Here is a 15,048-nt window from a genome sequence, read left to right as displayed (position 1 = left end):
GGATCTCAGGGTAGGGGATGAAATTCAAGTCAAGGCTAGTGAATCCTTGACGGTGTAGGGCACCGCCATTCATGTAAAAACAGGCTGTTTTGTGTTGTAGTTTGCGAGCTTCCAACTTTTCTTAAGGAAGAGTCTTGTTCATGAGATAGTCGATGATAAGGTCTTAACAGCTATGCGAAGTGTCAATCTGCGTTACTTTGGGTTGAACCTCGTCAATGCTAGGTCGTTCGAGGTGTTCGACATGGATTGAGCTTCAGAATTGGTGGTTCATGGTATATCTAAGGTTGGCAAGGGCATCAACATGAGATTTTTCTGCTCAGGAAACTTGTGTTATAGTGTAGACTGGAAAGGCTTTGAAGAGCTTTGAACTGTTTTCAAGTATTGGATCACCCTTGAGTGCTTTGTCATGTCTTGTCTGGATGCCTAATTGGTGGTTAGCAGAGAATCAGAATGGATGGATAGCTTTTTGGCTGATAATTCATTTGCTAGCCGTGGGCCAGCAAGTAGTGCTTTTATATATGCCCTTAGTGTGGTTACCATAGTTGGCCTCGTGTATGACACTCGTGATGGCTAGGATCTCAGGGTAGGGGATGAAATTCAAGTCAAGGCTAGTGAATCCTTGACGGTGTAGGGCATCGCCATTCATGTAAAAGCAGGCTGCTTTGTGTTGTAGTTTGCGAGCTTCCAACTTTTCTTAAGGAAAAGTCTCGTTCATGAGATAGTCGATGATAAGGTCTTAACAGCTACGCGAAGTGTCAATCTGCGTTACTTTGGGTTGAACCTCATCAATGCTAGGTCGTTCGAGGTGTTCGACATGGATTGAGCTTCGGAATTGGTGGTTCATGGTTTATCCGAGGTTGGCAAGGGCATCAACATGAGATTTTTCTGCTCAGGAAACTTGTGTTATAATGTAGACTGGAAAGGCTTTGAAGAGCTTTGAACTATTTTCAAGTATTGGATCACCCTTGAGTGCTTTGTCATGTATTGTCTGGATGCCTAATTGGTGGTTAGCAGAGAATCAGAATGGATGGATAGCTTTTTGGCTGATAATTCATTTGCTAGCTGTGGGCCAGCAAGTAGTGCTTTTATATTTTGCCTCGTTTTTTAAGGCCTTGAATCCAAGCGAGGGTTACTGTTCAAGCATAGATCCATCAAGGGTTATCAGTACAAGTCCTTCACTTGTGCCTTTATGGTTAAAAGATTCATATGCATGCAAGCGCCACATGTCATGCAAGTGGTCTGCTTGGTTGAGATTGCCAACTTGGGATCCTTGAGTTGCGCGTGCATTGGTCGCAGGTTGACCAACCAGAGTTGGCTGGTCATTTATTCCAGAAAGAGGTGAACTCCACAATAAAGTCTGCCACGACTCGAGCCTTAATAGAGCTCGGTGCCAGTTGATCATTGCACATTGACTAGGAACAAAATTAAATAAGGTGGTGTAGGACATAAAAAGTGTTTGTAATCATTTCCTTTTCAGATGACAATAGTGAGAGTAATACATGATCATAAGAGCAAACTACATACACTAACCAAGACAAGTTAATCTTTCTTGCAATCGTCTCACTTTGAAATTCCTTAATAACTTATACAAACATTACGTAGTTGAAAATTGATAATTTCGATCAAGTGGAATGTGGAATGTAAATTCATAAAAACTTCAAAGAAAGAATCCAAAGTGGGAAAAAGAACGATTTTTGTCAATCGTTTTCTTTCCTTTCTGTCTGTGCAAAGATATTCCTTATTCGGTGTGGGCTGCGGCGGCACAAGTTGCAGGATCAACGAAATAGAAACTTGTCCAAACAAAATATCAACGGAAAATACAAATCCACTTTAATAATTTCTAATCATTTTATTAGATGCTTAATGAATATTTAATCATTAGTAAAACAGTACACCTTCAAACGTGACTCAAAACCCTCCCCCTTTGATTTTCCGTACACCTCTCTCTTCCCCCCCCCCCCCCTCTCTCTCTCTCTCTCTCCATTTTTTCAGTACATCACTTTGCCTAGAGCTCCCTTCAGTCTTCAATTCTTGTATATTCACATGTAAAATAATTTGAATTTGTAAATTCTCTCTCTCTCTCTCTCTCTCTCTCTCTCTCTCTCTCTCTCTCTCATTTATCCGTACTCTGTTTTTCTGGTTTTCAATATACGCATATATTCTATCTGGGTTTTCGATATTTCGTGGAGGGGGACAACGAAATTGGCGGGAACCAACGGCCGAATTACGTGATTCTGAGAACTGGGTTTTGCTCAGATTCGCCATAAAAATTGAAAGTTTGTTCGCTTTTCTTTGAATTTTGAGGAAAAGTTCAAGAATTATTCATGGCGAACCCATCTGGGAACCACCAAGAACCTAGCCACGCTTCGTCGTCCTTCAACGGCACCAACCCGAGTAACGGAAACTCCGTGCCGGTGTCGGCTCCGGAGAGTTCCGGCACCGCCATGGCCATGAAACATAACCCGGGTATTTCTATGGATTGGAGCGCAGAGGAGCAGGCAATTCTTGAAGATGGACTCACCAAGTAAGTTGTGAATTTGGGGATTTTTGTTTTTTTTGACTCTTTGAGGTTCTTGTAGTGTGTATACTCAGCTTGGATTTTAAAGCTTCTTTTGAATTTTAGGTGAATTGTAGTCATTTTTTGGGCGCTAGATTGAATTGGGAAATTGCCTGAAGTTTGAGCTTTTCTGTTCTTATAAATTAAATTTTCAGTCTTAAAGTATAATATTTTTCATTTTTTGTGGGCGACTGTTTGCTTGTACGAGTTTATAAAAAGTTTTATTTATTTACAATTCTTTGATATTTAGATTATAGGAATTACAGGTATTATGGTATTTAATGAAAATTATGGAAGGTGAAGCCTTCAGATAGCCTGCAATATATAGTTTGGAGGAAGATTCATGAAATATAATGCATGTATGACTTAAGAATGCTGTAGAGTGCCATAACCAGATTCTAAGTAGCATATAAAGAATTTAACCTGGTCAATAATTGTGCGATGCTAAGTGAATTTATGCCAGGATGTGTGGCAGCGTACTTGCGAAGCTGTTTGGTAATCTTCAGTTCGAGTACTTGAAAGAAATCAAAACGAAGCTTTTATGCAGAGTCTAGCTATCTAGGGTTTCTTTTTACTTTTCCATTCTGACATACATGTCAAATAAGAAACTTTGCTGGAAAATTTCAGTTAAGTGACAGAGTGGAAGTTAGGATATCATATGCACATGCCAGATACATACATACGTTCATCTGTCTAACACCTATAGTTGGTCGTTTGGTCTCTTTCCTTATTTATTGATGATCATGTAGTTTGAGCGCACTATTCTGTTGGAGTTTTATACGTTCAAATTGGTTTTGGATGTGTTGGAATGATGAATTTGAAATTGACCAATTGCTTGTTTGGTAGCTTGAGAAATATTTTTCATTTGCTCGTTATTTGGGTCTCATGTCCTAAATGATCAGTTGTTGAAATAATTCCAGTTATCAAGGAGTTTTTGTTTGTGATATATAGTAGGGTAGTACTGAAGCAAGATATTTTGTTATTGGTATGGTGTGCTTGTTAGGAATTGGGATTTGAGTCCGAAAAATGTAGCTTGCTGGAGACCAAAGCCAAAGTTTTACCACCATACATACAACTTTGCTGCTATTCTTGTTTCTCTTTTTATTACATTTTGTAGATTCCCTGTTTTGGTGCATACTGCTCCTTTATTGTCATTGTTTTGTAAGGTTGTGTACTCCCAATACTTTCAAAGGAAGTTTCTTACAAAAAGTAAAAACCCAAATCAGAGATATGATGCACCTCACCATATGCACGAAAAATGAGTAAAATATATGCTGAAAACTGATGTAAGTCATGTCAGTTTCTCCAGACAAAGAGAGAAAAGCGAAAAACAACATCTAATTTGCTGTCCATATGATGATGGTTGTTTACACTTTACAAAACCTTCGTGTTGTGCTGTGGAATTTAGTTTTCGTGTACTTTTTTTTCCTCCTTATTCCTGTTCATTCATTAGGGTATCTAGTTATATGGCCTTTGTATTTTCTCTCACAGATATCCAACAGAATCAAACGTAAGCCGGTATGCAAAGATAGCCATGCAGCTGCAGAATAAGACTGTCCGAGATGTGGCTTTACGTTGCAGATGGATGACTGTAAGCTTTATTACCTTTATTTCCTGCCCTTTGCTCTTGAAGACTTCAAATGTGTGTGGGTTTGGGCTTATAGGTTTTACTCATGTTGGTATAACTATTAACTACCATATTTGGTTTGGAAGTTTGAAAACATGTGAATAGCCTAGTGAAATTACTTGTTAACATTACATTTGAAATTTGCGTAAATAAGACATACAATACTTACTCTCTTGGTCAATATCTTTGTGACATAAGGCCTTTCTTGAGCCTTTGTGCATGGAGTGGCTGCTCTCAAGCTGTATGGTAGACTGCTAGTTGTTGAAGCTTATCCTCTTACCATTTCGGAAAGTACTATCCCTATTATATCTACTGTGACTTGTGAGACGCATTGATACCTGTAGCTTTTTGGTATAAACTAGTAAAATAATGCAAATACATCATGTTACTGAAGCTAGTATCTGTTTGAAATATTCTTTACTATCTTTAATCTGTACTTTTTTTTTTTTTGGGTAGAACTTTGAAACTATATTTTGATTGTTTTCATGGTTCACTTACTTCCCAGAAAAAGGAAATCAGCAAGAGAAGGAAGGAAGAACATAACTTAACAAGGAAAAGCAAGGATAAAAAGGTACGATCTGTACTCTCACCCTTTGCATCCTATAACACTTGGCCTGAGGCTCATGCGTATTGAAAAAGGGTTTGATTATGCTCTTCTTTTTTTGCTTATTGGTTTGTCTATAATACATATCTGTTTCTGTAAAGTAGTGTGAAATATTCTAATTTGTCATGTCCCTGTGACAGAATGTTTGTCATTTATTCACATTAATTCCCTATCAGTTAGTTTCTTTACTTGTAAATTTTTGCAAATCACTTAATAAGCCTTGTGGTGCGTTTGGATGAGGGACTTCAAGGTCCTATGGAACTTAGGCTAAATTTGTAGGGGGGAACTACAGAAATTAGATAGACGGACTTGAACTGACTATGCACTACATTTGGGAGAACTCTCAAATGGCATAACACCTTGAAAGGTCTCATTTGAAATTCCTTTGTGTAATGTCATTGCAGTGCATTTTAGTGTTTTAGTAGCAGCTTTGTAGTGCTTGAGTAGTTCATTGGTAGTGTTTTTATAGTGCATTCTTAACGATCGAGTCTAAAGCTCGTTCGTACTTTAAAGTTTCTCATCCCTCATCCAAACATAGGATTAAATCATTTTGGATTTAATCTCTCTAACTCTCTCTCTCTCTCTCTCTCTCTCTCTCTCTCTCTGGTGAATCCAATCCTATTTACTATATTTCATTAATGGTATGCTGAAGTGGTGATATACATCATTCTTGCATCTAGAAAGCCATGTTTAGTAGCTCTTCTGAGGTTATGGTGATCTTGGAATTTTTTTATCTGATTTCAAGTCTGTAACAATTTTAGCTTGGTAGTGGAGGACTGGTCTATCGCCTATGTTTTATAGTGGTACCAGTCCTTATCTATTTCTCCAGTAAAGTATCAAATGTTGCCCAATTACAGTTTTGAATCTAAGCTTCTTTTATGCTTTTTGTCCCTTCTTAGGAGCACAAAAGTTATTAATTGCTGTGTAAGTTTGAGAAATCTTGTTGGTTTGCTACTGTTCCTCAAATTAAACTATAAGTATGCTGGCTAACAATTATTTTATATTCTAACGCTGCCTTCATTTGTTCCTCTTTCCGCCGCTAGAGAGCCTAGCATAGTGAATTAAAATGAATGCGGAAATTGTAGTTGCAGAGTTTTGAGCTCAGGTTCTGGTGATACCATGTTAAGTTGTGGATTGCAAGAATAGGGTTAACTGTGAATAGAAGGAGAAGAGATGGGGAGAGAATAGGATTGGGGTTAATCAGCAGCTTAGCTCTGGAACTGTATTTGTACATCATATGTAGTGCTTCTACATGAAGCATTTTATTCAGTACCTCACTTTTGTTAATAATACATAGAACTGGTAGTCCTTATGAAATAGAACCTGTTCGTTAGGTATTGTTTGTGAGCACTCAGTTCTTGTCATGGTTTCTGCCTGTTTCAAGCAAACACTATAATATTGTTTTGGTTTGCTAAAAACATCTCCAAACATTCATATTCAATCAGCAATCAGCACAAAAGGGGAAAGACATCAAATACCATAAAATGAGTTATTACAATAATCCCTAATGTTGCATAAATATAAGAACAATATTGTAACAACGCTAACAAAGCCCAAAGAACAAGATTGCAACAACGCTAACAAAGCCCAAATTTTGCTAATTGATACACAAGTCTTATAGATCAAGAGATAAATTTTTTTGTTTTCTTTACTTGCATATATAAGCAAATGGAAGACTGATAAAATGACACTCTTTTATTAGCAATCTAATTATGAAATCAAGTTAAAATTGAGATTGTACAGATACACAGATAATTTACTATATTTCTATAGAGGAAGAAAGCAGATGCAAAACATTTTGCAATGTCCTAGCAATATCTTGAAAAACTACAAACTTACACTGCCAGATAAAATGAATTTCAAAACATTTTTGGATCTCATTCTAAAATTGATAAACAGGATTTCGGAACTTTTTTGCAGCAGTTGTGCTTTTAGATTTTTAATTGTCTCATAACTCATTTCAAACAATTACTCAGTGCTCTGTAAACTTAACAATAGGAACGTAGTGTTTTCTCCAGCCTAAGTATTGTATTTCTTTGTGCTCTCACTCCATAAGAAAAAGTGAGGAGCTGTGAGAAGTCTTTCTTCTTCGTCTTGTTTTGGTCGTGGATTATCCCTAATTCGTGCTTTGTTAAACATGACATTGCATATATAATGTTGCATCATTTCCCTGTAATTAAAGTTTGCATACCTGTTTTTTCTGTGCCAAAGTCCTCATTGAATATCTTTGCATTTGATTTTCAGGAGAGAGTAAATGATACTTCAGCAAAGCCATCTCACTTTGCTGCCCGGCCTAATGTTGCTCCCTATGCTCCCCCAATGATTACTATGGACAACGATGATGGTATCCCATACAAAGGTCGAGTTATAAACTCTCTATTTATTCTGCAGAGGTTCAAATACTTTTGGCGTTGTTTTCTAAATCCATATCCCACACGAGAAAGAATTATTGCTGAATGTATTGTGATTATAATAAAAAGGAATTCAACCAAACCCTAATATATATGCCTAAAAAATGGTGCTTTCTCTGATTTCCTTATGAACCTCTACTTATTAGTTTGAGTTGCTCACTATATGTCAATTAAGTTTCTTTGGGCTTGGCGGAGCAGGGGCGGTGTTTGCACCTATGGACTTTGATAGCCATTTAGACTAAATATAAAATTGGAGCCATGGTTCTTACATTTTTATTTGTGGGAAGGCAAAGCACAATATGTGAAACAGCTAGTTGGGATGTATTCTACATGCCCTTTTCATGTCTTTGAGGAGGAAATGGGTGTCTTTTTAAGATATAGACCTTGGTATGTGCAAGTATAACCTGAACGCTTCTGTCTAATTTTAAAAATAATAAAAATAATAATAGTCAAGTCAAATTTTTCGTTCAAGTTAAAATACGTACGTACATTAATTCTGCTTATTGGCAGTTGAGTGGTGTTTATGTTACAGATATGGACTGCTGGTTGTTCGTTTTCCAACTAAGAAGTTTTTGGTTTCTAATTTCTAGAGCTTCCTCTTTGAAATGTATTGTTGCAATGGCTTGTTAATATCTGCCTGTTTTGTTTTCAGCTATTGGTGGTATTACAGGAGAGCTTCTGGAGCAAAATGCCCAAGCCTTGAATCAAATCTCAGCAAACCTTGCAGCTTTCCAGGTATAGATCTGTCATGGAATTATTTATTTCCTGTCATGTTATTTTATCCGAACTCCTGATGGTATCAGAAATCTCAAAGCCAAAGGGTTTCTAAAGCACGTGCCGTTTATGCATGGTGATGAAAATTGACATCTTTTTCTTGATACTATCTGGATAAGCAACAGAACGCCGAGTAATTGTATGTGTTAATTGCATTTATTTTTCCTTGGCCTCAAATTTATTTATTTATTTTTAGGGAAACAAGACAATTGTCAAGATGTCCTGTAAAGCAAAAAAATAAAAGCAAAACCATTAGTCAACCAAAACGGGCAAGACATCCCTGACATCAACAGAAAATTAAGAAATTGCTGGACTCCAATCTGAAGATACAGCAGAACTGTGCTTTCCCTAAATTCTGATGATACCAATGGCCAAAGAGATGCCAAAACTCTAGAAATTTACATCAGTTTTCTCCTTAATGTTATATTTGAGTCCTTTAACCTACAACTTTTTGATCTGTGTATTCCGATTGTTTCTAATGGATGGCTCAGTGATGTGGTTGATGAATCGGAGGATCATTTCATGTTTTTGTCTTTAAAAATCATAATTTGTTTGACCTCACTGTTCATTACTCGCTTTAAAAACCATTTGACCTTTCTTTTTATTATTGGCATATAAACAATTTATGCATACTTTTAAGATAGGACTTGTCCAAAAAGATGATGTAATATCTTGGTGATAATGTCCCTCATAGATACGTTGTTGGCGCTTTGGTAACTGGAGTGGGCTTTTTTTTTTCCTGTCCTTTTTCAGATACAGGAGAACGTCAACCTCTTCTGCCAAACTCGAGATAACATCCTCAAGATCATGAATGAGTATGCTGTAATTTTTACCTTTGTTTTTTTTTTATCTTTTGTTCATTATAAACTGAAACGGGATCATTTAAGGCATTTTCTTCATTTTTGCAATACCCATGTGTTCTCTTTCTTTTGTTAGACGCTAACAGTTGCACTTAAATGCCATATTTTATAGTTTGTTTATATTTATGTTGTGAGAACAGATATTGAAAAATTGACGTACTTATGTTTCCTACAACTCTGAACCCTTCTCCTAGCTATTAAACCCACCTTTTCGGAACTTCTACTCTGTAGACCTTTGGTTTTAAACGACAGCTCATTAACAATAGAGAACAAGAAGTACTTGGAGATTGTCCTGTGAGGAACACAGCTTCATTTATCTTGGCAGTCTGCATGCACCAAACTCACCTTGATTGTAGGGTTCTTCAAATGCATGAGTTCCGTAGTGCATAATCTGACATCATTGCTTTTACCTTCACAGCCTTCTATTGTTAAAAAATTATTGTTCTGTCTGATTACCGGCCACGAGTGCTGACTTTATATGTGCTGCGATAGCGAAGAAAATGCCTCAAGTGATCTAATTTTCTATTAAAACGATGAACATTGATACGTGTTGAGTTGTTACATTTGTGTATGTATATTCATAAACCTATTTTTCAAATCTCTCTACAGCTTGAATGACATGCCAGACGTAATGAAGCAGATGCCCCCACTTCCGGTGAAAATGAATGAAGAGCTAGCAACCCATGTGGGCATACCACCCCATCAGATGCAATCATGATCATTATTCAGCTTCCATCCGCGTTCTTTGCTTCCAAAAGGTCTTCTGATTAGTACCGAAAACACATCCAGACGCCCAATTTGGCCGGAGTTTCTTCAAATCAAATCCTGGCTTCCAGGCTACAAAACGGAGTTGACCCGCCTTTGCCATCTCAAAATCTGCAGGGGATCTAATTGTTTATGGAGATGTCAGTTCTTTTATCTTTTCCTATTTCCCTTTTGTGTTTTAGTATTTCAGATTTGATTTCATGATGGTGTTTCTATCGCTAGGCATGACTTAGCTTTCGTGTAGAAAGTAGGAAATAAAATTCTTTCTGCTGTATTTCGTATGTGTTGGGGGAATGAAAAAAGTAAGAATAAGTACTTGATTCATGTTTTTTTTTTTTTTTTTGGGTTGTATCTTTCGGTGAAATTTAGTGGGATAAGGCTTTGTTGTTGATACTTGTTGTATCTTTCAGTGAAACTTAATGAATAAGCGAAACATATGGGCAATTATTACCATTTTCGAAGGTGAAACACGTAAAGGATCTCCATTACTTGAAATGTTCATGCATTTTCATTCAGACACCATTGTATTCTCCCTGTGAAGAAGGTGAAAGATAATTGAATAAAGTTATGGGATGGGGTGGAATGTTTGTTCTTCATAGTCTTCACAGGGAGAATACTATAGGGTGAACTATTAATGCTCAATGCCTCGCGAAAATTAATCCAAGCCTAAGGCCTATTCTGATTGTATATTATGTTTTCTGTATTCCTCTTCCACACGTAGCATTAATATTTATAGGAATAGCATAAAAGCAATCCGTGTGGAAGAGGAATACAGAAAACATAATATACAATCAGAACAGGCCTTAGGCTTGGATTAATTTTCAGTATTAGGCGTGTCCATGTTGGAGTGTGATTGTTCTTCAGCGATTGGAGTCAGACTTGGTTTATCGGAAGGAACCCATATATTTTTGGACGCATGAAACTGAGTTTCGTGGAAATTGAAATGGTTCGTTTTTGACGGGTGAGGTTGGTTCCTTTTGGATACTCTTCATGAGATTGGACGGTCTGGTAGTGGGTTTTGGTGGGGAAGAAAGTTATTGTTTGGTTATACGATTTGTTGAAAATTGATAATGTTTGGTTCTCAAGATAAAGAGAATTGCTAAGAGAACTCTCAAAAGTGTGACTTTTCTGTCATCTCATATTTTTGGCACGACAATTTATAACATTGGTACGAAATTGCGTTAAACTGTGAGGTGATAGAAAATTCACGGAGAATCTCACTTTGAGAGATTCTCAAAAGTGGAACTCTTCATGGACTCTCTGTCACCTCATATTTTTTACACAATATTTTGTAATAGGTGTTTGGCCAAATTTTCAGAAAGTTTTAAATGACATTTGTCTTTTTCATGTTCAATTACGTGCATAGGTGGGTACTCACTAAGTATTGTCCTTATTTTTAGAGTAGTTTTTTATTTTTTATTTTTTTTTTAACAAACGATATTATTACGGGTAATAGATGGATTTAGCCTCATAATGGGCTAGCAATAATATGGTTCAGAATCGCCTTTAACGAGAATCGAACTTAAAACTTTTCACTTACAAGTGAAGATAATATTTTGAAATGAGTAAGAGAATATTTTGGCCTCCTATTTAATATTTATGAAGGTAAGTTACTTTTAACCCACTTTCATAAATGTTAAATAGGAGGCATTTATTTGCCATCATTATGGTGGATAATTAAAATTGTTATCATAATTAAGATGTTATGGCATATTTACAAATATTTGGTAATATTCGGTTACTTATTTGTGTACTTGGCAATCTGAAATTTGAGTTTTATTTAGAGGTTTAAAAGGTGATGGGATTTTGTCTTAAAAATTAGGGAAATATTCAGAAATAGGACAGTTTCTTAATCTTGCAACAGAAATATGACATTTCGAATATACACATGCCATGCACAACAACCGGACAGAAATAGGATTTTTCCTACACCATGAAATGACCAAATTGTCTTCCCATATAAATGAGTTATCCAGAAATTCAAGCTCTCATTTCTCATTTTGTAGAGAGAAACATAGAGGAGAGAGACAATCTCTCTCCCCCAATTCTAGTTTGAAGAACCTTAACCCATCAATCTTCTTCATCCAAGAGCTCTTTCTAATGTTGTGGTAGAAACTAACACACAAATTAAACTTTATATATTATGCAATCGTAGTACAGGTAAGTAGAGATAGTTCTATTCCGGGGATTAGAAGGGATGCTAATCAACTCAAATTAAACTTATAAAACTAAAAACTAAGTTAAACTAACATCAAACAATGACTGGGGGGATTTTGGACGAATTTAATTAAAACAAAAGTAAAGGGCAAAGAATAAATTAAGTTGTGAATGAAATATGGATGAAAGGATAGCTAAAGGATTCTTCTCCACACATGAAACATATGCATACAAATCGATTTTCAATTATTCTTTATATAAACCATGAATGATAATGCCCCAAATTAATTGTGAACAGTACTAATTAACTATCAGATTCTCCTAAGTTCATTGAATTTGACTCAGTGACGCATCCAAATTATTCTTCTCAAGTTCCCTAACTATAAAAAGCATGATAGAGATACATCTCAAGGATCATTAAGTTCTGTGAAAATCATAAGCGTTGACAAGAATTTACTTAACTCAATCATGACTAGTGACTTTTACTACTTACAAATATAAGTTCATAACGATTAGGTGAAATTCTCTTGTATTCTAGCATCAAATCCCTGTATGCAAATTAAGTATGCATCCTTAATAAACATACAAGAATAAGTTCTTTATAAAGCTGATAAATAAACCGCATTCATGTTTTATGAAACAATAACTGAATGTAATCAATTTATATAAAACATATGATCATGGCTTCAAATTCACCTCTAGCTAAAAAGAAACTTAGCTACTCATGTTCATTGTAACTGAAAAGCAATCTAAATCAAACATTGAAACTTAAAACAAAGAGAGAGAGAAAGAACTTTGAAAATTTCAGCAACTTCGATGGATGAATGGTAGGCGCATCACACCTAAATCAATGCAGGAATTTCATATATATAGGGAGGGAATGGCTGAATCCAAGGATGAAAGGTTTTTGACGTTTTAGAACTCTAAAAATTAGGTGGAGAGTGTTGGAATGTGATTAGGATTCTTCCTTGCAGCTGGAGATAAAATAAGATAATGTATGATAAGATAGGATAATATAAGATAAGATAGGATAAGATAATGTTCCTCTCCAACTAGGATTTCTCTTTCTTGTGTAATTCCTGGCCTTCCAAGCATCAACTTTAATTTCTCCATATTTTAGCACGTGTCTAACCATTTAAACACCAAAAACATTTAGCCCATATACTATCCACGCATGCTATCCAATCCAAGTCCAAAATTGCTTCAAATTGCTCCATTTGACTATTTATTGTCATCTTTACCAACTGGACCTACAATAATACAAAAATAACTTAGATTACCAAAATAAATTGAAATTAGCTAAGTAGATGCAAAGAAATAAGATAATAAAGTCGCATAAATATGCTCTTATCATCTAACCCACCCATATTCTTCATCCAAGCTCTCTCTCCTCTCTCTCTACATTTCGAATATGCACAAGAACTCTCTCTCTCTATCCTACTCATCTTCTTTGATTTTTACCTTTTCATTAGTAGGTTTTGTGAACTGGATTTGCTTAATTTTGCTTTTTGATTGATGGATTTTTGGAATTGAAGTGATTGGTTTTGGTGTTTCTTGGAGGAACCCAAATCCTTAAATTTTGATTTTTGATTTTTTTATCATTTCTCTGATTTATATGTGGGGTTTCATTTCTTATGTCTTCTCCCTTCCTCTACTCCCTCTCTCGATCTATATTTACGAACACTAAATTAGGGTTTTGCTTTTCCTGCAATTAAATGAAAAAACATATTAAAGGTCAGTTGCCTTTTGGAAAAGAGATAAATTTGAGGGAAAGGAGAGAAATCAAAGTGGAAAGAAGGAAGAGAGAAGGATATGGACGAAATTGTTTCGCGTACTCGTTCACTTTCTTCGTATTAAGCTCATCATACACTGTGTGTACACGACATGCACATGTTATGCTCACAAATCTGAGTTCAACCCAAAAATCCATAACTCACAGTTCTCTCTTCAAAATCAGCAAAAATGACGCAATTAGATAAATGACCCTAAACTTTATATGAAGAATCAAGATTCATTAATTTGAATTTGGTATCAAATTTGATTGGGTTCAAATATTTTAAGAATTTGAAATAAAATTGCAGTTTGAATGGGTACAAATGAATCCAACTAAATCAAAGGAAATGTTTCACGAACTCGTTCGCTTTTTTTGTATTTGTAGGGTCTACCTCTAAATCAAAGGAAAAAGTAATAAACTACGTTAATGCGAAGAATATCAAAGAGTAAATACGCACTATCTACACATAATACACTATATGCACACCACATGCATATAATATGTACAGTCACATGCATATGATATGCATAGAATGAGAGAAACTTTAACGGCAACATATTGGTATAGTGGATACAATTAAAAAATAATTGTTATGTATATAAGGTTACAATGATAGTTTCAAAAGTCTTGTTACGTATATCAACCACCGCTTAACTATGCATATGGAAAATATGATATTCGTTGTCGTTATTTCACGAACACGCATGACTTTTAACGTCCTCTAAGTTTTTTCTTAATTTTTGTTTTTCGCTGAGGCCAACTAGGTTGTGGTCATACTCGCCAAATTCTGGGGCACAACATACGTGCATCATAACTAGTGAACATTCCAGCTTTTCATATTAAGATGTAGCCATGCATACCATATGCACACCACTTGCACATTACGGAAAAATTTTCACAAATTTATGCAATTGAACACTTGAACCAAAAATTGTTCCATCCCAGTCTTGTAACACGTCAAAACTTGAAATTTATTCCACAACCTAGACTGCTAACATGAAACACAAACCCTAATTTAACTTCTTAGTATTAATTCATCTTACAAACAACTCATTTATTCCATAAATCATTGATGAAGGAACTTGAAACTAAACACCCTACCTTACTATGCTTGCCAAAGCTTCAGTCGCTGGACAAAAATAGAACTTTCTGACCAAAATAGAAAATATGGTGCGAAACCTAGCTCACTCTTCTCATCTCTATCTCGGATCCCCTTGTTCAAAATCAAAGGTATGTGGTGAACCCAAAACCCAGCTCACTCTTCTCGCTTCTCTTTGAACTTCCATCTCTTCAAAATCGAAGCTCGGAGATCTGAGAAAGGGAGAAAGAGTAGAGAGAGAAATAAAAAATGAGAGGAATAACTCATTATATGTGGGTATTTTAATAATTTTGATTTTGTGCATGGTGTGTATAACCGGTTTGTCCTTTTTTTATCATAAGATTAAAAAATTATCCTATTTTAGAATATTTTCCTAAAAAATAAGTGTTGCAAGAATTTAATCTATCTACTATATATAGT

The 15,048-nt window shown here is 35.6% G+C and overlaps 1 protein-coding gene across 1 annotated transcript; it reads left to right on the top strand.

Annotated features, from left to right (window-relative positions):
- Positions 1-1,677: 1,677 nt before the first annotated feature.
- LOC137723305 (uncharacterized) lies at positions 1,678-10,059 on the top strand. The gene is made up of 7 exons (XM_068462465.2): positions 1,678-2,524; positions 4,049-4,148; positions 4,690-4,755; positions 7,033-7,147; positions 7,852-7,934; positions 8,727-8,788; positions 9,443-10,059. The coding sequence occupies exons 1-7, from the start codon at positions 2,325-2,327 to the stop codon at positions 9,549-9,551; spliced, it is 735 nt and encodes a 244-aa protein (XP_068318566.2). The 5' UTR covers positions 1,678-2,324; the 3' UTR covers positions 9,552-10,059.
- Positions 10,060-15,048: the final 4,989 nt, after the last annotated feature.

The sequence above is a fragment of the Pyrus communis genome, chromosome 4, assembly GCF_041283825.1.
Source record: "Pyrus communis isolate YQ-2024b chromosome 4, ASM4128382v1, whole genome shotgun sequence".
In the NCBI taxonomy this organism is placed as follows: Eukaryota; Viridiplantae; Streptophyta; class Magnoliopsida; order Rosales; family Rosaceae; genus Pyrus; species Pyrus communis.
This window is presented reverse-complemented; position numbering and strand designations above follow the sequence as displayed.

Coding starts and splice junctions, on each gene's coding strand:
- LOC137723305 (XM_068462465.2), top strand. CDS start 2,325: ATGGCGAACCCATCTGGGAACCACCAAGAACCTAGCCACGCTTCGTCG. Junction 2,525..4,048: donor CTTGAAGATGGACTCACCAA/GTAAGTTGTGAA, acceptor TTTCTCTCACAG/ATATCCAACAGAATCAAACG. Junction 8,789..9,442: donor ATCCTCAAGATCATGAATGA/GTATGCTGTAAT, acceptor ATCTCTCTACAG/CTTGAATGACATGCCAGACG.